The sequence below is a fragment of the Vulpes lagopus genome, chromosome 18, assembly GCF_018345385.1.
Source record: "Vulpes lagopus strain Blue_001 chromosome 18, ASM1834538v1, whole genome shotgun sequence".
NCBI classification, from domain to species: Eukaryota; Metazoa; Chordata; class Mammalia; order Carnivora; family Canidae; genus Vulpes; species Vulpes lagopus.
Window position 1 is genome coordinate 26,403,129 of NC_054841.1, and position 25,011 is coordinate 26,428,139.

General features: G+C 49.3%; 1 protein-coding gene across 4 annotated transcripts; it reads right to left on the reverse strand.

Annotated features, from left to right (window-relative positions):
- Positions 1–450: 450 nt before the first annotated feature.
- CCM2L (CCM2 like scaffold protein) lies at positions 451–18,797 on the reverse strand. Of its 4 annotated transcripts, none has more exons than XM_041733270.1 (10): positions 18,727–18,797; positions 16,451–16,618; positions 13,979–14,062; positions 13,699–13,879; positions 12,604–13,061; positions 9,243–9,378; positions 7,239–7,302; positions 4,156–4,285; positions 3,440–3,578; positions 451–2,279 (listed from the first exon to the last, which is right to left on the reverse strand). In XM_041733270.1, the coding sequence occupies exons 1-10, from the start codon at positions 18,754–18,756 to the stop codon at positions 1,966–1,968; spliced, it is 1,704 nt and encodes a 567-aa protein (XP_041589204.1). In that variant the 5' UTR covers positions 18,757–18,797; the 3' UTR covers positions 451–1,965. The 4 variants fall into 4 exon arrangements, 3 of the variants coding, with proteins under 3 accessions (XP_041589204.1, XP_041589203.1, XP_041589205.1); XM_041733269.1 differs by having other exon boundaries at positions 466–2,279; positions 13,699–13,882; XM_041733271.1 differs by lacking the exons at positions 451–2,279; positions 7,239–7,302 and having other exon boundaries at positions 3,476–3,578; positions 13,699–13,882.
- Between the last annotated feature and the right edge of the window lie 6,214 nt (positions 18,798–25,011).

A 25,011-nucleotide genomic window follows, 5' to 3' on the forward strand; every position in this document is an offset into this window, starting at 1 on the left:
CAGATAATGTAAAAACTAATGAAAATGTGGGAGACAATCATCTTTCACATGCCACTAGTAGAATTTAGTGACATTTAAAACATATATGTCCGGTGATCTACTGATTACAGTCTTTGGTATAGGGTCCGAAGAAGTTTTCACATAGGCCCCATAGGGTCATGTACAAAGATGATCACAGTGTTGTTTGTGGTGAAAGGGAGTTGGAAGCCACCTGGATGTCCACATTGGGTGTTGGGAGTGGATAAATAAAACCATGGAAGCTTAGCTTGGAATGCTTTGTGGCAATTTGATGCAATAAGCTAGATTTTCCCACAGCAGCATGGGTTTGTCTTAAAAATCATATGATGGAAAAAAAATCATATGATGGGTGAAAAAAGAAAGCAACAGGATGAGATCTTTACATAACACCATTCATGTAGTGTAAATACACCCACAAAGCATTGTGTATTTTATGTTCAAGGACATATATCAACACATAGGGTGGGTGTGCACAGTGGGGAGGGGAAGGAGTGTGGGGAATGTGTGGCTAGAGGGGGGAAATAAAGCAAAATAAAACATTAGGGGGCCTTGAAGTACTAAGTATGATGGGATGGCCATTTACTACAAACTGAGTATAAATCGTGGAACTCTGGACATGTAGCCCTAATACTAATATTGCTTTAAAATTGGTAATAATTATACCTACCCTCTGGTAAGTGTCATGTGTCTGGCCATGGAAGGCTCTGTAGAGTTTCATACATGAATTTAGCAGTTCTGTGTGAGGCTCTGGCCTCCTTTAAGGGTTCGTTCCTTTTAGCCTCCAAGCCTTTACTGAGGCTGTGTTGAATGCTGCCTTTCCGCTGACTTCTCTACCTCTCCAACCATCGGGTTCCTTTTAACTACCCTGGACTCCCATGGTGGGAGCCTGTGGTCTTGGGTACTTTTCATTTGGGCCTTGAGCTGAGAGCCAGGGTGTAATAGAGCTGTGAGAAACAAGTTCTATTTCCTCTTCATTAGCTTCCCCAAGGCTCCTTATAGCCCACCCCTAACTCAGTTCTCACCCCACTATACCAAGCAAGACAGGGAGATCAAGTCCGAAAGCGTTAGATGTGGAAGTGAACGGCATTTATTGGGTGTCTATCATGTGCTAGACCCAGCACTAAGGTCTGGACTTTTGCTAATCCCCAGAACCACTCTGTGGTGGGGGGTGGGGCCCACCTCATCCCACAGATTAGGGAAAGGATGTCACCAAGAGGTGAGAACACGAACCAGGCAGGAGCCCTAGATCTGTGTGGCCCCAAATCCAAGATCTGAACAAGCAACTCGTTCAGAGCCTTAGGGCCAGGACTGGGGTCACATCACCTACTTCTGACTCAACTGCCAGTAGATAAAAACCTCTATTTCAGATTGATGATCCACTTCTTGCCATCAGGGGAGGGGCGACCCTGCTGTTTGGAGTCTGAAAAAGACCCTCTATGCTATTTAGTATGGTTAGTTTGAGGTAATCTCGAAGGAGAAATAGGAGCTTCCCTCAAGTTCCTTTCTCTTCTTGGAACCCTCAGTTTCTCAAACTGTAAAATAGGAGAAGCAGCCATCTGTGGGCTCTGGCAATTCTTTTCTCAGTCGGCCAGCAGGTGAAGCACCCACCCCTCATCCCTCCCTTGGCCTCCAGAAAGGGGCGGCACTCGCAGGAAAGACGGGTTGACCTGGGGCTGCACCCGAGGCGGTCAGACAAAGTAGGGGGCTGCCCGCTGAAGTCTGGCAGAGGGGCCTGAGCCTCAGGGACTGCCCGCCACTTTAGGGTCCCGCCCCCTGCAGCACATTCTCGGTGTTGCAGGGCCTGGAGCCCCCAGGACATGGACCCCCGCGCCCCGGGGAGTGGAGGCCCGCGTCCGCGTCCAGTGCGAGGGGGACCCGGGGCCCAGGGTCCCGCGGGCAGGAGCCAGGGAGATGCAGGTGCGTCCCTGCTGTCCGCAAGGGCTGCGGCTACAGGTAGTTGTCTTCAGCCGCGTCGCCCCCGCCCGGGCAGTCCCGGGCCTCCTCGTCCGTGCTTTCGTCGTCGTCGGGGGCCAGCGCCTCGATGTCGTGCGTGATGTTGGCCAGCAGCCGGTGGAAGCTCTGCGCCTCCGGCCGCTGGGCCGCGCCGTCGTAGCTGCGCACGGCCGACGCCGAGGTGGAGCTCATGCTGCGCTTGATGCGGCCGAAGCTGTCGGTGAGGATGCCGCCCTCTCGGATGCCCACGCCCTCCAGGAAGCCCTCGAAGTAGCCGATGTCCTGGTCCGGGATGAAGGGCCGCATCCCTGCGGGGCCGAGGGGTGGGGGGGGCTCCTCAGGGCTCAGCCTCCCCCTCCCACGTTGGAATCACCTCCTCCGGAGATCTGAGTTCAAATCCCCACCCCGCCGCTGGCTGGCTGTGTGGCCTTGCACAAATTCCCTGACTCTGCGCCAGAGAATACTGACCTAATGCTTGGCACAGAATAAACGCTCACTATGTGTTAGCTCGTTGGTGTTGTTATTGCAACGATTACCTTTCCATTTGTTAGTTGTGTGATCCTCATTTAAATAGCTACTCTGGGGCAGCCCAGGTGGCTCAGCGGTTTAGCGCCGCCTACGGCCGGGGGCGTGATCCTGGAGACCCGGGATCGAGTCCCACGTCGGGCCTGCTTCTCCCTCTGCCTGTGTCTCTGCCTCTCTCTTTCTCTTTCTCTCTCTCTCCTCTCTGTGTGTTCTCATGAATAAATAAATAAAATCTTAAAAAAAAAAAAAAAGCTGCTCTGAGCCTGACTTGACCTTGCCTCTAAAACTGAGATCATGGCACCTGTTCTCCTGGTAGGGATGTGAGGAGGTGCTTAGCACACACTGAGTGTCCCATACAAGTCAGCGGGTTTTGCTTCCACCTCTGCTCACGCGCTATGTGACTGCAACTTCAGTACTTTACTTTGCTTCTCTGAGCCTCAGCTTCCTCATCTGCAATATGCGGAGCCTCAGCTTCCTCATCTGCAATGTGGGGGCAATATGGTTCTACTTTCCAGAACTGAAGCATTCAATGAGATGATGCTTGACACAGGGTAACTGCAAAATACCTGTGAGCCTATTAGTATTATCGTTCTCTAGTGTCATTATGAGCCTTCCTTGCCAGCTGTGTGACCTCAGACAAATTCCTTAGTCTCTGTGAGCCTCAGCTGCCCCCTGAAGTAAATGGGGAGAATCATTCCCTCACCCAGCTTTGCTGTGAAGCTGAATGGTTATACTACTGCTCTCTACATATGCGCTGTGACTGCAAGCAATTCCCTTCTCTGCTCTGCACCTTTCTCCTCAAATGCACCATGGATTTCACCATCTTGGTTTTATGGGAAGCTGAAGAAGAGGAGTGAATACCTCTAGCCTGATTTCTGATTGGGAGCATCATGGGCCATGTAGGGGCCTTGGCTAACCTTGGGGGACATGGGAGGGGGCTCACCAAGGAGGAGGAACTTGCGCCGGTCTCCATAGAGCTTCAGCAGGCCTGCACAGTAGTCCTGGATGGGCAGCCCCAGCCGGTACTCCCGCAGCAGCACCGCAAACTGCTGGATCTCAGGGGGCCCCAGTTTACTCCGCAACTACAGGAACAGCATTCAAGATCAGTCCTAGGGAGCAACCCCCACCCAACCTTTGCCTAAAGACCCAGAGCCCTCTGTAAGGGTATATTTGGCCAAGACCTCCTTGGAAATCCTCCCATGGACTATGGCGGTTGGGAGGGGATGGCCAGACCCTCTGGGCTGTATCTAAGCATGGGATATAGACTCAAACTGCCTGAGTTCAAATCCTGACCCCTTGGCTGATGAGTTCTGTGGTCTTGGGTGGGTGATAACCTCCTTGACCCTTGCTTTTCTTATATATGGTGAGGATAATAGTGGCACCTCCCACTTTGGTCATTGAAAGTATTAAAATAAATGCATAAAAAGTGCATAGAACAGTGCCTGGTATACAGCAAACACTCAATTAATGCTAGCTGACATTAACTAAGGCTTTCACAAGCTGGCCTCAGTTTACTTTCCTAATCTCATGTCCTGCCCTGATCTTCAACATCTGCTTCAGTTATGTCCAGGGTTACTCATGATTCCTGAACTACTCCCCGTGCTTTCTCCAGCCCCCAGGCCTTTGCTCGTGCTGTTCACATTGCCTGCCCCAGCTCACCGTGACCATGTAATCCTGCAGCTGCTCGAGGCCCAGGCCGCTGTGGTCACTGCCGCTGCAGTGGGAGCCATGGAAAGAGGGCGTGGACGTGCCACTATAACATGCTTCAAATGTATCCTGGGAGCCGTTGCTGCAGAGACAGGCAGAGAGGGGGGCCCTCACTCATCTCCCTCCAGCTCCTTTCCCTGCAGCAGGTGGAGGTGGGAAAGCACAGCTACCAATGCTCTGGGCCTGAGGCCTCAATCTAGATTCCATTTTGGCCTCCAAGGCCCCACATTATCTGGCCTTGGCTGCCTCTGATGCCTCACCTCACCCTTGCTCTGTATACCCAGGCCATTCTGCCTTCTCTCTCCCTCTCTAATACTCCAAGTACCTCTTTAGCTCTGGGCCTTTGCACATGCTGTTCCCTATATCTGGAATGCTTCTCTCCCCCTATCTTTTTTTTTTTCTCCCCCTATCTTTTGCTCAACTTACTCTTACTCATCATTGAAGCTTAAGTATCACCTTCTCGGCAAAATTTTCCCTGACCCCCTATCCCCATGACTGGGTTAGATCCTCTGTCAAATGTGGTCACAAACCCGTAAGTCTGGCCATGACATGCAAGGCTTTCCAGATTGCCCCATCAATGTCCATGGTGGCCACCTGGCTGCTTCTCAAATGCACCAAGATTTCCTACTTCAGAACCCTTGTACTGTCTGCCCTTCTGCCTGGGGCACTCTTCCCTTTTCCTCCTCTGGGTCTCAGTTCAACTGTCATCAGCTCGGAGAGACCCTCCGCTCCCCAGGCGAGGAAGGCTCCCCATGGCCTCTCTCCCAGTACCCTCAGGGGCTTATTCTCTTTTGTGCTTATCACTAATGCTTATTTCTATTCAATAATGATTTCATTGTCTCCTGTGCTAGACACTGTAACTGTGTTTGCACCATAAACCATGCAAGATCAGGGACTTTAGTTTCTTCATCTGTTAAGTATCTGCTCTGTAACTTGTCTTGTTCCCCACTGTAACCCTAGCACACAGCACGGTCTCTGGCATATGCTACATTCTCCATAAATCTTACCTAATAAAGTCAACCTGGGACACCTAGGTGGTTCAGTCAGTAAAGTGCCTGACTCTTGATTTCAGCTCAGGTCATGAGTTCACAGTCGTGGGATTGAACCCCGCATTGGGCTCCAAGCTCAGTGTGGATCCTGCTTGGGATTCTCTCTTTCCCTCTGCCACCTGCCTGCTCCCGCACAGTCTCTCTCTCAAAATGAATAAACAAAATATCTTAAAAAAAAAAAATTCTCAGGATCCCTGGGTGGCTCAGTGGTTTAGTGCCTGCCTTTGGCCCAGGGTGTGACCCTGGAGTCCCAGGATTGAGTCCTGCATCGGGTTCCCTGCGTGGAGCCCGCTTCTCCCTCTGCCTGTCTCTCTCTCTCTCTCTCTCTCTGTCTCTCATGAATAAATAAATAAAATCTTAAAAAAAAAAAAAAATCTCTCTCCCTCTGCCCCTCCCCCTGCTCTCTAAAAAAGTTACCTAAAAAAAAAAAGGCAACCTGCCTCCTCGTTTCTAAATTGTTCCAGAACCATCTTGGATGGTTCATTGGGGTTATTATCTACAGAAAAGCAGTGTAGCATAATGCTTAGAGGATGTGGCCCTGGAGCTAGCCTGCTCACATTCAAATCTCAGACCTACAACTTACTAGCTACTTGACCCTGGGCAAGCTGCTTAGCTTCTCTATTCCTCACTTTCTCCATCTGTAAAATGGGATGACAAAAATTGACTTCATAAGAATTAGAGGAGTCTATTTGTACAGCACTTAGAGCCATGGACTATAAACAATAAATAAACAATAGCCACTGTAATGTTGCTATGTTGATTTTTTTAAAAAAATGAAGCGCTTGGGGGTACCTGGCTGGTTCAGTTGGTAGAGCATGTAACTCTTGATCTTGGGGTCATGAGTTCAAGCTCCACGTTGGGGGTAGAGTTTGTTTTTTAAAAAATGAAGTACTAAAAAAATAAGGATAAAAATAAAATAAAAAATGAAGCACTTTATGGAACAGCACTAGGCACACAGCAAACTCAAATATTAGTCATTATCATGATTGTCATCTCTCCAGCAGATGTCAGGTTGTTTAAGGACTGGCCCAAGAGCACACAGTATTAAGAAGGCAAATATATTGCCACCGGAGAGGAAAAAAAAATTGGGCATATGTTACTGGCAGAGACTGCTACCTGTCAAGCCAAAGGCCTTAGTTACAGAACTAGCATGACCACCTTGTCCTAGTTTGCCTGGGACTTTCCTGATGTTAGTACTAAAATTCCCATGTCCTGGGAACCCCCTCAATGCTGAGGATAGGGGGTGGGGTTGGTCATACCAAATGCAGCCCTGGACAATGTTCCCAGGTGAGTTTGTTTGTTAATCCCACATTTTCTAGCCTTGCTGGCAGTAGTGGTGGCCACATGACCAAGTTCTGGCCAATGAGACATAAACAGAAGTTGTCAGGTATAGGGTGGGAATCGCAGCAAAGCTCTTTACAGAGGCCCCTGGCCCAGTGCAATAACTGGCGCTATGACCATCATCTTGGCCCATGAGGTGACTTTGAGGATGGGAGCAAGTGCTGAAGAGGCGGGAGAAGAAAAGTCTGGACCGCTGCTGAGCATACAACCATAAACTCCTGGTCTATTTTATACAGAAGACCAGGGGGAAAGCTCTATCTTATTTAAAGCTTTATCTTTTTTAGGGTTTTCTATTACATGGAATTAAAACCAAAGTAAACCAAAATTATTTTTTTGGCATCAGTTGTGATTTGGACTCTGTAGGCCAGTATGTCTGGATGACGGGCAAAGAACTGCAGGCCTATATGGAGCCAGTTCTGGGTTCTGTCCATCCCCTGGGCCTCTCAGGGTGTCTGGGTCTGGATCCTCTGAACTCACTGAAGCCTGGAGGAGTCAGTTTACCTACCCCTCTTGGGCTGAGCATCTGCAAAACTTGAGGCGGGGTCATTTACTCCCACTCTCTCTTGCCCACAGGGAGCTCAAGAATGCCCAGAAGAGAGCCCCTGTTTATGCAAGGGTGAGGGGGGTGTGCAGGGTGGTACCCACAAGGAGCTGCAGCAGCTGAAGTCGGCATCATAGGCGTAAGTCCCATCCGTGCGGCAGCTCTCACCTGGGGTCAACAGACAGAGGGGCAGTTAGAGACAGTGGGCCAGGGACCGACATCCCCAGCTCCCCGAGACCTCAACCTCAGCCCAGCCCTGTGGTTGGGATGATGGTTGGAGCAATTGGCCTTGTAAGGACAAGGGATGTCCTTGTTGGATATCTGGCCTTGTAAGCAATTGTCAGAATGTTAGCTTTTACTCTGAGTGAAATTAGGCAGCCACTGGAAGATCTGGACCATGAATCCTACCTCCACCACCAATACACAGCCAACCTTGGGCAACTCACCTCTTCTCTCCTTGCCCTCAACTTCCCCAAGGTTGGGACAATACCACTTTCCTGCCTGCCTTGTGAGAGTTTTGGGGATAGCAGGTGAGGGAACAGGTGAGGTAATGTTTTGAAAACTGTGTTTGAGGCAAGAAGGAAAAAGGAACTTTGAGGGGAAGAACCCCAAATCTTGAGAGAATGGAAGCACCATTTACAGAGAACTTGCTCTGGACCCAGCCCTGTTAACATCTCTGGCCTTACCCTTCTGATCTTGTCTTTCGTGTTGTCACTTCCTTCGGACACCCCCCTGACTTCCCAGGTGAGGCTGGTTCCTCAGTCTGTGTTCTCAGAGTACAACATGAAACTACAGTTTATTTGTATAGCTATTTAATTGCTGTGGGCTTACCTCAACAATGCAAGCCTTATGAGAGCAGGGCCATGTCTCGTTTTGCTCACCAGTATATCCTGGTGATGGTAGGTGCTCAGTGAATATTTGTTCAATAGAATGCATTTGTTGATATATTTGTTGACTCATTGCATTTATTTACCCAGCGTCCTGTGAGAGTTGATGAACTGTCTCAACTTTCCAAAAACCCCAGGCCCCACATGAATGGGAGTGCCTCTGGAAGGAAAGAGTTCTGTTGCTGGAGCTATGCAGACAGGGGTTGCTCTGAGGGGGCTGTGGCTGAGGAAATCCACTTAGTGGCCTCAAAGGCAGCCTGGGAGTTAGGCTGACAGCTTTAGAAGCTTTAGAAATCAGACACACTTGGGTTTGAATCCTAATTCTGCCACTTGCCAGCTGGGTGACCTTGAGCAATTTATTGACTACTCTGAGCCTTAACGTCCTCATCTGTAAAATTGGAATCATAAGGCTTCAGAGAGTTTTTTATCTATTCAAACAATACTTCTTGAGCATCTGTGATGTCCCTGGTCCTGTGCTAGGCATGGGGGATATAGTGGCAAATAGTACCAACCAGGTTGCTATGAGGATTAAATAAGAGTTGGGCACATTGAATAAGACTGTGCTTGGCACATAGTTGTTGCTCAATAAATGCCTCTATTAGTTTCTTTCTCATTCTAGCCCTTGATTGCATTCAAGAGTAGGCCTGGATATGTTTGCTTTGACCTAGATTCCTAGTGGAGCAAGACAGCTCAGTAAACACACAATGCATGTGCCTGGATTTCTGCAAAGCAAGGACATCAAAAATGAAAGAAAGGAGAAGAGTTCAGCTTTGAGGGGCTCATTCTGAATCTGGCAACCAGAACATCTGTGAGGAAGCTAAGTTTTTTTTTTGTTGTTGTTGTTGTTGTTTTTAAGATTTTATTTATTCATGAGAGACACACAGAGAGAGGCATAGACACAGGCAGAGGGAGAAGCAGGCTCCATGCAGGGAGCCGGATGTGGGACTCCATCCCGGGTCTCCAGGGCCACACCTTGGGCCAAAGGCGGCGCTAAACCGCTGAGCCACCCGCGCTGCCCGGAAGCTAAGTTTGAGGTCTTCATGAAAACTGACATTTTATTTTAACCACATAAGGGCGAGGGGTGGGGTACACTGTAATTGTAATTGATCTCTAGATCAGGACCCCTAAAGATTCATTGGCCCTGAGTCCTGGGGCAGGCCCTCCACCCCTGGCCTTTTGGGATGGTTCACAGGAGGGGCGGCCAGGAGTTCCAGTACTCACTGCGGCTGCAGAGCCACGGCCGCTCAGGTGTGGACGTGTAGTGGTAGCCGGCTCGGTCTACGCACTCAATGCTCTGGTCCCCGTAGATGATCTGGAAGACCTGACAGATGAGGGCACAGGACTCCTCGGCAGCATCCTGGCACAGGGAGGAAGACAGAGCACTCTGGGCCTCTCCAGTACCCAGGACACCCCTGCTCCCTTAAACAGTGTGAGGAGGCTTGCGGGGCTGCACACGTACCTATGGACACCTTTAAATCGACTTGGAGGGCATTCCCCATTCACCTTCTGGGTCTTGGGCTCCTTTAAAGAGCCCAGCAGCAATGCTAAGTCTTCTGCTCTGAAAAATGCACCCCATATTTCTGGGGGATTCATAGGACCTCCTAAAGTTTATCTAAAATAAGCCCTAGGGGCACCTGGGTGGCTCACTTGGTTAAACACCCAACTCTTGATCTCAGCTCAGGTTTCTATCTCTTGGTTGTGAGTTCAAGCCCCATGTTGGGCTCCACACTGGGCATGGAGCCTACTTTAAAAAATAAAATAAAGTAAAATAAGCCCTAGTTTAGTTAAATTTACCATAGGAAGTTGAGGCTTAGAGAGGTGAAGTTATTAGTCAGGACTAGAATCCAGGACTCCTGATACCTACCAAGAGGAGAAAGAATTACACGTATGAAAATTTTAGGTTCAACAGTTACTACTACTGGATGCCATATTTAGATATGAACTTCCTGGCACCCAGGGCAAAAATGGAAGTAGGATGAATAAACTTTAGTTTCTTTTTTTTTTTAAGATTTTACTTATTTATTCATGAGAGACACACACAGAGAGAGAGGGGCAGAGACACAGGCAGAGGGAAGAAGCAGGCTCCATGCAGGGAGCCTGACGTGGGACTCGATCCCGGGTCTCCAGGATCACACCCTGGGCTGCACGTGGCACTAAACCGCTGCACCACCGGGGCTGCCCTAAACTTTAGTTTCTGATAGAAGGTATGAATTTCAATTCTTGGGTGAAAGTTTTTCAAGACTACAAATTTGAAGAGGAATTTGTCTTTCTAATTTACCTCTTTATGACTTAAAGGAAGAAACCCAGAAAGACAATAACTGATGAGACCATCTTCATGGTACCATTTCCTATTTTGTTCCTCTAAAAAGCCGGGAATATAAATTAAAATGTAACCCTGGAGAGGCAAGATTGATCCTTACAATAACCCTACAAAACAAACAGGGAAGAGAGTATCCTTATTTTACAGTTGAAGGCACTGAAGCTTAGAGTGACTAAGTCAGTCACCCAGCTCACACAGCAAGTGCTTATTATTGGTTACTACTAGCACTCAGGTTTTTTGACTCTAATTTCTGTACCCTGCTCAGGACCACAATGCCTTTGATAGGAGGTCAGAGAATTCAATACTCCTGAAAAGCAACTCTTCATTTATTTACTCATTTTGCAAATTCTCATTTAGTCCTATTTTAGGCACTGGGCCAGATTCCGGGGTCTTAAGGGTGAATTAGATGAGGTCTGTACCCTAAAGCCCTCACAGTCCTAGTAAGATAACTGGGCACACTGTTCCCTCTGCCAGGAATTCATTTTCCTGGCTCTTCACCTTGCAGACTCCTTCCTCCCCTTCACATTTCAGTGTAAAAGGCACAAAATCACTTTCTCTATGGAAAATGGATCTCCTTCCTCATTATCACTACAATCTGTTTTCTTCTTGGTCTCCAACACAAGGTCTAATAATATACCTTGCATCACTTCATCCACTCATTCAATATTTATCATGTGACAGGCACTGTTTTAGGTGTTGGACATACCATAGTGAACCATCCAAAATGCACAGATCTCTTGCACTTTACAAGGAGACCAGTCTGGCTGGAGTGGAGTGCATAAAGGGGCATGTAGAAAGAGATGAGGACAGAGAGGAATGAGGCTTCAGCCACCATTAGAAGGTGGGTGGCCTTATCAGCAGTTATAAGTACATTAGCTCCTATTCCAGTGAAATGGGGAGCCATGGCAAGATTTTGAGCAGTGATATGATGTGACTTATGTGTTAGCAGGGCTGCTCTGACTGGGGAGAACAGATTATAAGGAAGAGCCAAATCCATGATCTAGATGAATGATGTGGATGATAGAAGTTGGGGCATGGGCCTGGGTGGGAACAGTGGAGGGTGGGGAGAAGTAGATAGGTTTGGAATATATTTTAAAAATAAGGCCAACAGGGCTTGCTGAGAGAATGGATATGTGTTGTGTGAGATCGAGAGGGGCCACAAATCACTGGGAGGTTTTAGTCTGAGTGAGGGAAGGACAGAGTTGCCATTAATTAAGACAGGGAAACCAAGAGAGGAGCAGGTTTGAGGGAGAAGATTGGGTGCATAGCTTTGGGTGTGTTAGGTTTGAGATGGTCATTAGCCCACCGAATGGAGAGGCTGATTGGAGAAACGTGTCTGGAGATTTGCTGAGAGATAAAATTTGGTGAGTTCTCAGAGTTTTAGATGCCAGGAGATGGTTTTGTTCACTGCGATATATATAGGGGGGGGGGGGGAGATGGGGGACCCAGGGCCAGAGGCAAAGTTTAGACAGCTCAGGACTTGAGAGTGTCTGATAGATTGTGAGCTCCCTAAGGGAGGGCACCAAATAGGTGTTGTCCATCTCTGCATCCATAGCACCTAGCCCAATATCTAGGACAATAAAGATGCTCAGTAAAGATGGTCAAAAGAATAAAAGCAAGGGGAAAAAAAAAAAAGAATAAAAGCAAGGGGGAATATGGAGAATGGGGGGAGGAGGGAAGTCAAGAATGGAAGACTTCTGCCTTGGATGACTGCCATAGTTAACAAAAGCACAGGCTCTGAACTTTCTGGGTCCCAGTGTTGAAACCGCCACCTGCTTCCTGTGTGACCTTCCACAAGTTACCTAGCCCCTGGGTATGAGTTTCCTCCTCTACAGAATGGAGATGATTGTAATGTTTGCCTCTAGGGGTTGGTGACAGAATGAAATGTGTTAATGCTGGTTCCTGGTCGGGCATGGCCGCATTCCCTTCGTGCTGGTAATTAGTATCCTCGTGGTTGTTACTGGGGTAGTGTCCACATCTACGCCGTGGGAGAAGGAGCAGGGCTGGAGGAGGGGTTAGATCAAGTCTGTCTGGGTTATTTTGAGTTTTCATCATTGGAACGACAAGGGGGAGGCGTCCAGGCTGGAGATCAGAAGCCCTTTGGCGTCGTGGGCACACAGGTAGTACCTGAAGTCCTCGATAGGGCCCCAGGGGCCAGGGTAGACCCCCGGAACCGGGCGGGGCGGGGCGGGGCGCGCGCCCTCCAACCCCCGACGCGCGGGGGAGGCAGGACGCAGGGGCTCCCGGCGCCCGCGGGCTCACCCTGTTGGCCACAGCCAGGATGACAAGGTTGCAATAGGCGTCGGGGCTGGGGTCCCGCGGGTCCAGCGGGTTGGAGCCCGGGTGGCGCCGCTCCCAGCTGCCGCCGCCGCCCGCCTGCCTCCGCTCCCAGCTGCCACCCGGCTTGCCCGCGCCGCCGCCGCCGCCCGCGTGCCGCCGCTCCCAGCTGCCGCTGAACGTCTGCCGCCGCTCCCAGCTGCCCGACGCCCGCGCCCCCGCGCGCTGGCGCTCCAGGCTGCCGCCGCCGCCGCCCCCGGCCCGGGCCTCCGCGCCCGCGCCCCCGCCCCACGCCATCCGCCAGTCCAGGCTGCAGATGGTGTGGCGCCGCTCCGTGGTGCCCCCCCGCCGCTTCTCGGGCGCCGCGCCCGGCGGGCCCGGGTCGCGCCCAGCGCCGCCGGGGCTGGCGTCTACGCCGGCTGGCACCGGGTCCACGCCCAGACCTAGGAGAGGCGGGATGGCGGTCAGGAGCCCCCTCCCGACACCAGCCGGGGGCCATCCGCGCCTCGCCCCACCTCTGCCTTCAAGGCTGGAGGCCACACCCGCCCCCCGGGGTGCCCTTACTTTTGGGGCTCGCCCCGGGCCTCGGCTCCACGCTCCACCCTAGTCTCGCTCGGGGTCTGACCCGTCCCGCCACTACCCCAGGAGGGAGCTCCGCCCCCCGCCGTGTGGCCACGCCCCCAGTTCAGGCTCCGCCCCCAGGGCGGACTCCGCCCCTCGCCCGAGCTCTCAGACCGCCGAGGTCTCGCTCTGCTTCACCTCGCCCTTTAACTTCAGGCCCCAGAATTTGGGCTTCTCCAGCCTTCCCAGCTCCGCCACCTGGCCCCAGGCTGGTGGGCCAGGCCATCCACCCTTCGACTTCAACCTTAGCCCTGGGCCACGTCTTCTCGCGTATGGCCATGGCCTGCCCTTAGTCTCAGGGTGGCCGTGCGCTCGGGCCTTTTCCATCACACACCATCCATGCTCAGCCACCCGCCTCCTCCCCGCCCCAAGTCACGCCTTTCCCAAAACTAGACGCTGGGCCCTTTCTCTCCCGGTTCACCTCCCGGCCCTGCCCCGGCCGGGCCCAGCCCGCTGTACCGGTCTTAAGCACCAGCAGGTGCAGCGCGTCGTCCTGCAGGTAGGAGGCGGCGGCGATCTCATGCGTGGGGATGCGCAGGATTAGCTCCTCGTTGTCGCGCCAAGTGAGCAGCAGGCAGCGGGCCGACAGGCTCAGGATACTGTCCTGCTCCGCCGTGGTCTTCAGCGGCAGCTCCTTCAACTGCTGCGGGGCGGGGCGGATCTCTTGGGTCCCCCAGGGGCTCAGGTGGGAGAGGAAGAAGGGGCCAAGACCCAGCCCTGACCCTCCCCAGGACCTCACCCTGGCCGTGTCCAGCAGCTGCAGGAGCTCGTCGCGGCTGGAGGGGTTCAGTGAGGAGGTAACCCAGGTGAGGTGGCCCAGGAACTGCATAGGAAATGGGGGGTGGAGGTGGGAGAAGGGCACGGAGAGGTCACCTTGAAGCTTTGGATAACCCAGAACTCCTCACTGACCCAGTGTCTATAGACTGAAATAGAAATCTCTGAATTAATAATAACCTGATAATAACTGTTAAGGTGGTCACAGAAGCCAGACCCAAAATAATGATGCCCCAAATCATTATAATAATTCTTCATTCATTCTTAGTTATAACGTAATGTTATCACAAAGTTTAATGTTCTTCAGTGTAAGAAATTAACTTTTTAAAATTTTCAGGTTTGTTTTTCTACCAAACGTTTTTCTTCTTTTATTCTCTATGGAATTTCAGTCCCCAATTTTTTTTTTTTTTTAAATATTTTTTTTTTTTTTTTTTTATTCTTGAGAGATAGAAGGAGAGACAGATCCAGAGACACAGGCAGAGACAAAGCCAGAGACACAGGCAGAGGGAGAAGCAGGCTCCATGCACCGGGAGCCCGACGTGGGAATTCGATCCCGGGTCTCCAGGATCGCGCCCTGGGCCAAAGGCAGGCGCCAAACCGCTGCGCCACCCAGGGATCCCTCAGTCCCCAATTTTTAAATGGAGTTATTGGTTAGCTTTACCCTCCATATATAGTTGCCAGGTAAAATACAAGATGTCAGTTAAAATTGAATTTCATGTAAACAGTGAATACTTTTTCAATTTTTAAAAAAAAATTGATTTATTTATTCATGAGAGACATAGAGAGGCAGAGATACAGGCAGAGGGAGAAGCAGGCTCCTTGCAAGAGCCCAATGCAGGACTCGATCCCAGAACTCCAGGTTCACACTCTGAGCCAAAGGCAGACGCTCAACCACTCTGAGCCAGTCAGGTGTTCTACTTTTTCAATTTTTTTTTTACAAGTGCTTTTAGTCCCATGCGATATCTGGGACATATTAATACTCAACAAATACTCATTGCTTATCTGAAATTCACATTAGGGATTCCTGGGTGGCTCAGCGGTTGAGCATCTGGCTTTGGCTCAAGGCATGATCCTGGGGTCCAGGATGGAGTCCCACATTGGGCTCCTTGCGGAGAGCCTGCTTCTCTCTCTTCTTATATAAATCTCTGCCTCTCTCTGTGTGTCTCTCATGAATAAATAAATAAAATCTTTAAAAAATAAATAAATGAAATTCACATTTAACCAGGCAGCCTATTTTTGCCAAATCTAACACTCCTACCCCCATATCAATCCTCCTTGGATAGTGAGGATTCTCCATTGCTCCTTCACGGTGCTCAAGAAACAGTAGTAAAACTCTCCAACAATCTCAGTCCCCTCTGGCTTGCTGATTTGGGTTCCTTTACCAAGTTGATCTGCTGTCATTACTGTGGTGAAATCTCACAGGAAGGTATGGCTTTTCCCACCTGCTTTCCCCTGTGGGTAGGTTTTGAGCCCCATCTCAAGATGGGAACACTGAGGCTGAGCAGCTGGAGATCATTTGCTGAGGGTCCACAGCTTAAGGCAGGAGCTAGGCCTTGAACCCAGGTCTCTTTCCCCTAAGCATCCCCTGTGTGAGGCAGGGCTGGTCAGGGCTTGGTGTGAGGGAGAGGTACAGAGTTTCTTCTGATGGGATCCAGAACATATTACCCCAAAATATGGCACCTTGGCATGTCGAATATCTTAAGCTTGATGGAATTGAAGAAAACTGTAGAAGCAGGGAGGTCACTGTGACCTTCCCTCACCCCCTACCCTTCTTCCCTGAAAGAAGACACATACCCTCCCTATACCTGGAGGGAGACCTCCTTCTTAACAGACACAAGGAATTTAGGACCTAGAAGGCTGTTTAAACAAACCTTGTTATTTCTTCACCTTTTTTCTCCCCTAGCCCAGATCCTCTGCCTTGTCAGTTCTTCAAAAATGTATTGTTTGTCAAGAAGGTATAAAAGCAAAAAAAAAAGTAAAAAAAAAAAAAAAAGAAGGTATAAAAGCTTCCTGCTCTAGTCACCCAATGAATGGGTCTTCATTCTCTTGTGAAGGCTCTCATGGGCATGTTAACATTTAATAAAATGTGACACTTGGGATCCCTGGGTGGCGCAGCGGTTTAGCGCCTGCCTTTGGCCCAGGGCGCGATCCTGGAGACCGGGGATCGAATCCCACGTCGGGCTCCCTGCATGGAGCCTGCTTCTCCCTCTGCCTATGTCTCTGCCCCTCTCTCTCTGTGTGTGTAACTATCATGGAATAAATAAATAAAATCTTAAAAAAAAAATAAAATAAAATGTGACACTCTTCTCCCGTTAATCTGTTTGTCGGTGTCGGCTTCATTTGCAGACTCAGCCAGGGACCCTAAGAGAGTTGAGGACCCCTCCTTGACTCCTCACCCCAAGATCCTGCCCACCTGTCCCCTCATTCCACGATGTACCTTGACCTCTTTCTCCAGGTAGTCACACAGTAGGATCTGAGGGTCGATGAGGTAGTCAGGAGGATAAAGGGGCATCGAGTGCAGAGGCCGGCGACTCACACTGGTCCGAAAGGCAGCCCGGCGCCCCGCCTTGGGGAACACCAGCCTCCGGATGGGGGATACGAAGCCCTGGGAGGGGGTGGGATGGTGGAGAGATGGGGGTGAGAAACAACAGTAATAACAGCTGCTGACTTTCTCCAGCACTTTCCGTACTTCCTCACTCAGCATTTTGCTTATTTACATGGTACATAATTTAATTCTCATGGACTCTGCAGAAGGGGTACCTCTGTGAGCCCCATTTCACAGATGGAGAAACTAAGCCTCAGAGAGGGAACTAGCTGATCCAGTCACTAGTGGTAGAACCATGAGTGCAGTCTGGCTCTAAAAGCTCCATTCTAAACACCCAGGGGAGGGTGGAGGGCCTGCCCAGGCCCAGCCCAGACTGAAGGAGTGGGTCTAGGCTGGGGCAAATAAGAAAAATGGTCAGATTCAGTGTGGCAGAGTGGTAAGGGTACAGGGATTTGTTATGCAATTCCCTGTACTTTTCCCTAAATTGGAAACAGCTAATAAGTACGTTTAAGGAGAATCCAGCAGTCACCTGCATAAAACAGGGCCTTATAGCAAGGTTCAAGAAGCCAATTGCAGAGCTCCACCGAGGCCCAACAGAATCTAAATCTTGGCGGAAATTGTGAGCACTACTTTAGAGCAGTTCTCAGTGGGTCTGATCCCTGGATCTGCAGCAGCACCACCAGGGAACTTAGGAGAAATGCACATTCTACCATTCTATCCTAGATATGCTGGATCAGAGCGAGGGGGTGAGACCCAGTAATCCAGGTTTTAACAAACACTCCAGGTGATTCTGACACGTGCCCAGTTCAGATGTGAAAAGCAGTGTCTTGGAGCCTAGCTGGAGTATCTGGAGCTCTGAGATATGAGAACAGATGATCCAGAAAAGGGTGTTCAGGCAGAGGGCATGTGCACATGCACACCCCAGGAGGACTGCAAGGGCTGGTGCTGAGATTGAGCCCTGCATCGGCTCCCTGCTCAGCGGGGAGCCTGCTTCTCCTTCTCCCTCTGCTGCTCCCCCTGCTTGTGCTCTCTCTCTGTCAAATAAATTTTAAAATCTTTTTTAAAAAATTAAGAGTTGCCTTCCCCACTATATTGTGAGCTCCAGAGAGGGTGCAGGGACCTTGTTTGACTTTGCTCACCACTATATGGTCCCTAGTACCAGGCATGATGCTTGGTAAATATCCACATAATAAGTGCTCAGTAGGGATGCCGGGTGGCTCAGTGCTTTAGCACCTGCCTTCGGCCCAGGGCGTGATCCTGGGGTTCCAGGATCAAGTTCCGCATCAGGCTCCCTGAATGGAGCCTGCTTCTCTCTCTGCCTATGTCTCTGTCTTTCTCTGTGTCTCTTATGAATAAATAAATATAAATGAAAAAAAAAAGTGCTCAGTAAATATCTGGAGAAGGTATGAACCCAGAGAGAAGAAGCACTATGTTGTGACTCCCTTGCGAGCCCTCATGATTCACACAGGAGCCCTTTAGACCAGCCTGACCCAGGTTTCTTGGAGGATAGGAATGCATGGGGGTGGGGGTGGGGATTTGAAATCCGAGGGACTTCCTGAATGACAAAGACAACCAGGTGAGGGGCCCAAGGACCCAGACTAGAAAACTGATAGTGGGGAGGCATGAGGATTTAGAGGCTGGGGGGAATGAGCTTCAGGCTGAGGCCTTAGGAGCAGAGCTGTCTTGGCATAAAGATGGGGAGGAGGCAGGCTAGACTGGAACCCAGCAGGGGAGCAGGTAGGTGTCTCAACCTGGATAGGCAGCCTTATAGCACAGAAATGCCCTGGCTGAGGTCCTTCTGTCTGGGGAGGTAAGAAGCAAAAGAATGGGTATGTTGGGTGTCTGTTTGTCTCTCTGTCTGAGGAGCCCCCAGGAAAGCCATGGAAGCAGGTTGGGAGTATCTCCCAAAGCAATTTGTCTGGTGGGGTTCCCCTGTAAGGTGCTTGTCTGTCTATTCCAGGGATGGCAGATGCCACTCAGAGTGGGGAAACAGGTTAGGAAGCTTGAGCCCAAATGTCTGACTGCCCAAGGGTGGGAAGGACAGTCTTTTCAGATGAGAAGACTTTACTCCTGCCACTCACTACCCATAGCCCCCACCCCTGGCTTCCCCCCTTTACCAGCTCCAGGGACATTTCTCTACCCTGCATCCCTCCCAACCTCCCACCTACCTTTTTTCCTTTCTTGACTTCATATTCCATGGTGAAGTGTTGCCTCCACTTTTGCCACCCTCCTGGCCATCCCCTCCACCCTCTCCCCTACGCAGTTCCTTTGTTCTTTTTCCTGCCTGGTCGGAAACTCCACCAGCCCCAGAGTTCCTGCCCCGCCTGCCCGTGCATGATAGCGAGCAGAGAGGTGGGGGGCTGGAGGCAGGCTAGAACGCAGGCTTGGGCCTCTGAAGCTGAAGAATGGAAGGAAGCCCAGCCTGAGCAACCAACGTGGGGAGAACGCCTTAAGCCTCCATCCAGAAGGCTTGCTGTTGAGCAGTCTTGGAAACCGAGTAAGGCTGGGGAAGGCCCTCTTGCCTCCCCCCTCCCCCCATGTGGAGTCTGAGAATCCCAAATTCCAACCCTACTTTTGCCACTGACCTTGTTGTGTGACCTTGGCAAGGCAAGGCAGTTCCGGCTTGCACAGCCTCGGTTGCCCCCTCCTCTCTATGAATTAGGAATAAACATTGTCTCCCTCTCTGGCTGCTGTGGTGAGAGATAAATGCAAGAGTGGGTAGGAAAAATGCTTCCTAAACTATAGAATACCGTGTCCAAGCTAGTTGTGATTTTAAAAATTAATCATTACTGTTAAGGAAGGCAGTATTCATGGGCTTTGCACTGCCTCTGGTGTGAGGGTCGCTGGAGCCTCCAACCACTCACTCCCCATTTCCTTCCCTTCGGGTGTTCTGTGCTCAGTGCTCATCTGGGGAAATGGTCCAGGCTGTTTAGAGTAAACTCACAGAGCCACTCCCTCCTGTTCCCCTGTATCCGGCTTTCACGTCCCAGCAGCAGGAAGTGAGATCCCCATCAGTCTGCCAGGCCGACAGGAAGAGGCCAAGGATGTGTAACTCAATTCCTGACTGCTTCAGACCCTGAAACTCCCACTTAAAAACTTGAGCAACTCCTGAATTCCTCAGTTTCCCTATCTGTGTAGTGGGGACTTCTGTTATTACTGAACTAACTCCAAGTATCACTGAAGTGCTGGGAATATCAAATAGAACAAGAAATGTTCTGAATGCTGCTAGAAATAGCAAACTCTCTTTGCATTCCCTGCAGTGCCTACCCCAGGGCCACAAACAGGTCAAGTGTTTAGTAAATGTCAGTAGAAGTAGGTGGAGACAGGTGGATATAGGTTCAAATGTGTATGACCTTGAACAGGTTCATTTCTTAGAGCCCCAGAGTCTCGTGTCAAAAGCAAGATAATGATGATGCTTGCCTCATAAGGCTGTTGCAGAGATTAAATGGGAACAGAAGATATATGATGGTAACATTGATTATTAAAATTGGCTTGTGAGGATAAAGAAGTTGTATATATATATGCATATAATATATACTGTATATATTATATATATACACAGTATATACTATATATTCACATATATATGCACAATAGAATATTACTCAGCCATAAAAATGTTGCCATATGTGGAATTTAAGAAACAGAAGAGATGAACATAGGGGAAAGAAAAAAGAGAGGGAGGCAAAACATAAGAAATGCTTTTTTTAAGAACATTTATTAATTTATTTATTAGAGAGAGAGTGTAATGAGTGGGAAGAGGGGCAGAGGGAGAGTATCCCCAGCAGACTCCCCACTAAGTGTGGAGCCAGAAGAGGGGCTCAATCCCACAACCCTCAACCCCAAGATCATGACCTGAGCTGAAATCAAGAGTCAGATGTTTAACCAACTGAGCTGTCCAGGCACCCCAAGAGATTTTAAACTGTAGAGAAAAAAATGAGGGTTGCTGGAGGGGAGGTAGGTGGTGGTGGGCTAAATGGGTGAAAGGTATTAAGGAGGGCACTTGTTGTAATGAGCCCTAGGTATTATACTTAAGTGATGAATCACTAAATTCTACTCCTGAAACTAATATTACACTATATATTAACTAACTAGAATTTAAATAAAAACTTGAAACACTAAAAAAAAAAAAAAAATAGGGGTAGGGCACCTGGGTGGCTCAGTTGGTTAGGCATCTGCCTTGGGCTCAGGTCCTGATCTTGGAGTCCTGGGATTGAGCCCAGAGACTGGCTCCCTGCTCATCAGGGAGCCTGTTTCTCCTTCTGCTGCTGCCCCACCCCCACTGGTGCTCTTTCTTTCAAATAAATAATAAGCAAAATCTAAAAAAAATTAGGGTGCCTGGCTGGCTCAATTGGTGGCATGTGTGACTCTTGATCTTGGGATTGCGAGTTTGAGCCCCACATTAGATGTGGAAATTACTTAAAAATAAAATCTTAAAAAAAAAAAAACAGCTTGTGCATCAAAAAAATGAGTAAAACAAAGTCCTTTTTCTTGAAAACTTAATAGTTGTGGCAAATAGGATTCATCTTTTTTTAGCCCTCTCCAGTTGATTGGGAGGGGCTGCCTAGAGCTCTATATAGATTATAAAAACTAGATCTACTCTCAGCATGAAAAAGGGATCGATTATCAGTGCCTGCCATGGAGGTGGGAATGTGGCAGCAGGTATACAGTGCATATGCTGACCCTGATCTGGCTAGAGAGAAAGACGTATACGCAAAAACTCTGATATGGCCCAAGTGACTTATTTGAAGGAAGACAGGATCAGGAGCCATTCACCAAGTCCCATTATATTCAAGCCAAGCCTTGAAGGACATATGGGAGGAAGGTCACTCTAGGCAGGGGAAACAGCTTGAGCAAACACACGGTGTCTGGATTGTGATGCTTTTGACTGCAAAGAATAGACTGCCCAATCAAAGGGCTTTGACAATTAGGAAAATGTATTACCTCTCAAGACAAGTCCAAAGGGAAGTGATTTCAGGGCTGGTTAATCGAGGAGCTCCAAATGGCATCAAGTTCCATACATTTTCTAGTGTGCTACTGCTATGGGCTGAATTATGTCCTCCTAAATTTATATGTTGAGACCCTAACACCTAGGACTTAAGAATGTGGCTGTTTTCAGAAATAAGACTGGTCTTTAAAGTGGCAATTAAGTTAAAAGGAGGCTGTCGGGTGGGCTCTAATATATTTTTTTAAGATTTTATTTATTTATTCATGACAGACACAGAGAGAGGCAGAGAAAGCAGCAGAGAGAGAAGCAGGCTCCATGCAGGGAGCTGGATGTGGGACTCGATCCCGGGACTCCAGGATCACGCCCTGTGCGTAAGGCAGACGCTCAACCGCTGAGCCACCCAGGGATCCCGAGTGGGCTCTAATCTAATCTGACAGGTGTCCTCCTGAGAAGAGGAAATTTGGACACACAGAGAGACACCAGGGGTACACACACAAAGAGGAAATACTGCATAAGGACAGAGCCAGAAGGCAGCCACCTACAATCCAACAAGAGAGGCCTCAGAAGAAATCAACCCAGCTGACACCTTGATCTCAGTTTGCAGCCCCCAGAATTGTGAGGAAATACATTTCTGTTGTTTAAATCCCTCACGCTGTGGTATTTTGTTGTGGCAGCCCTAGCAAACTAATAGAGTCGGCCAGATGGCTGCAGTGACTTGATGCCATTTACCATTATCCTGATTTTGATGCCATCAGCCATTGATGGGGCTGAAGGGTTTCCCCCTTCTTTTGTGTCTTTTTATTGTGAAGGAACACCTGTCCCACAGATGCTTCAAGAGACTTCCCTTAGGAGTCTAGGAACCAGATGTCTTAGCCAGGATATATTTGGGCTGTAACAAAGACACAAGAGTGACTTAAACATAACAGAAGTTTCTCTCTTTTATTACCTGAGTAGTTCAGGGCAGCAGACCTGGGACTGTTGGGTCTGGGATCCAGAGGCTTCCTATCTTGTTGCTATGCCACACTGGGATTTTGTTTTCACCTCCGACACAGCTATGGTCCAGCCAGGGAGAGTACAACCCCACCCTTTAAAGAGAAGACCTGTCAGTACAAAATTCTGCTCACATCCCACTGACTAGAATTTGTTTCCTTGGCCACACCTAATTGCAAAGGAGGTTGGGAAATGTAGTCTTCTATTCTGGGGGCCACCGGGCCAAGCTAAAAATCCCTTTATAGACAAGAGGAAGCATGGATACTGGAGAACACAGAATTGAATCATATGTCCCTGCCTCCACCAATCCTAGGTCAGGGGGAATGATCTTGGATCAATGGTTCTCAAATTTGAGTGAGTATCAGAGTCACCTGAAAGACTTAAAAGACATGCTGCTCTCCACTCAACCCTACAGGTAGCTGATTAGATGGGGTCTGGGCGGGGGTTGAGATTCAACATCTCTAATAAATTTCTTAGTAACACTGGTCTAGGGACTGTGTTTTGATAACCATTGCCTTGGGCCAATTGTGACTTGCCTCCTGGGGCCAGGTTGGGGCTACATTCCCTGAGCACTTGGGATGAGGCTCCCTAAAATGGGGCTCCACCTGCATGAGAGATTAGTGAGAAAGGCTGTTGGGTGGCAGCCAGGAGAGGCTCACAAAAACAAGAAGATGAATGGTTTGGAGAGGCTATGAGCGCCAGGTGGGGTAATTTTGGAGATAAGGATTAAAAAGTATTTGGGGCCCAATAGTGAAAAGTCAGCAGCATGCAAAAGTCTCTTTCTTTCTTTTTTTCCCCCAAAAGTTGCAATCTTTATCCTGAAGGTCCTGGGGAACCATGGAGATTCTATAGCAAAGAACTGTCATGATCAGATTGTAAGAGGATGAGGATGCATTAAAGCAGTGGTCCTCAAAGTGAGAGTCTCAAACTCCTTGCACCAGAATCCCCCGGAGAACCTTTAAAATGCAGACTTCCAGACAAACTCTATCCACCTCCTATCCGAGTAGAAATCTGCATTTAAAACAAACCTCCTCAACCCCAAGTGATTCATATACTTTGACGTTTGAGAACCACTAGATGGAGGGTGGAAACCCTGGAGGCAGGAAGATCTTTTAGGAACAGTACTTTCTAGAAAGTAATCTCTGTGAAGGCAGGGACCATGTTTGTTTTACATCTTTCTTGTTCACGGTGCCTAGAAGAGTGCCTGGCACATAATATGTACTTAACAAATATTTGGTTTAATGGGATTAGAAACTTCAGTCTGGGTTCTGACTTTGTCTAGGGTGCATCCTGGGACCCCTGGCAAATCTGTCCCCAGGTGCTTTTTTCCCTTATCTGTAAAATGAAGTTTGGAGATAATCCCCAAAACCAGAAGGTTTGGGGTGGGTGGGTGGGCATTCAAGTTGATTGATTGAGGCTCTGTCCAATCATCAGGGAATTCTGTGTGCACTCAGGCTCCTCTGCCTCAGAACTGATTGAATCTCTTAAGGGAGCCCGAGGGATTGTGGCAGAAGATATCCTTCCTTCCTTCTCCTTCCTTCTTCATCGCCTTCCTCCGGCCCGGAACAACCAAAACAATAGGACACAAGCAGCACGTACTGAAATGACTTTTAATATCTCATGTCGCAGCAAAATTAAAAATATACAAAAAGTTTGTGGTGTACAAAAGAGTCTCAGTACAGAAGCCCCAGCTTGGGGTCTCCTCCCCCTCCTGGGGGAAGCGCAGAGGGGTGAGTGGGGGCCGGGGGTCTAAGGATGGCACAGATGTAGTAAATACCAGGAGGTGGGACCAGGAATAGGAAACAGAGGTGGGCAAGGGCGGGGGCCAGGTAGAGAGGGAAGAAAGAACCTGGAGGGGAGAATCACTGGGAATTGTGCTGAGGGAGGGAAATCAGCCCCTCGATCATGGCTAGTGGTTCCTGGAGTTGGAGACTGAGTGGAAGGGGAAGCATCAGTGCTGGGAATGTTCTGGTGGGGCCCCAAAGGACCTGGGCTCTGGTCCCACCCTGCTACCAACTGGCCCAGTGACCTTGGGCTGGCTGCCCCATGAGCCTTCCCGCTTCAGTAAAACAGGACGCTGGATAAGTAAACCAGATTCCCAACTTGGGGTCCTAGACCCTAAGGATCGGTGGAGGCAGGAATGGAGGCCCATGAGAATTGTGTATTAAACACTCCAAAATAATACAGATATTCCCCCACCCTCAAGCCCTGAAAGCTAACTTGAGGCCTTGGGAGCATTTATCTACAATCAGAAGCTCAGCTTGAGTTAATTTAATGTGGGAAGACTAATTATTCTTCAAGAAGTGAGGCTTGTTTGGCAGAAAAATCTCCCAAACTATAGGATCCTCAGGGGTGAAAATTATAAGAGGGGGTGCTCTGGGAATCATTCAGGTCCTTTCTAGCTATTTTACTAGTCTGGAAAACAAGGGGGTTGGTTGAGGGCTGTGTTTATCTGAGAGCACTCTCCCTCCCCCTGCCAAGGTGGGTTAGCCCATCGGAGACAGGTCTGGTTTAA

What these genes read in the sequence shown, in the direction of transcription:
- CCM2L (XM_041733269.1), bottom strand. Translation starts at nt 18,756, where the DNA reads ATGGAATATGAAGTCAAGAAAGGAAAAAAG. An exon ending in AGCTGCTGGACACGGCCAGG is followed by an intron (nt 13,883 to 13,978) that starts GTGAGGTCCTGG and finishes CCCGCCCCGCAG; the next exon opens with CAGTTGAAGGAGCTGCCGCT. An exon ending in TCCTGGCTGTGGCCAACAGG is followed by an intron (nt 9,379 to 12,603) that starts GTGAGCCCGCGG and finishes TCCCTGTGCCAG; the next exon opens with GATGCTGCCGAGGAGTCCTG.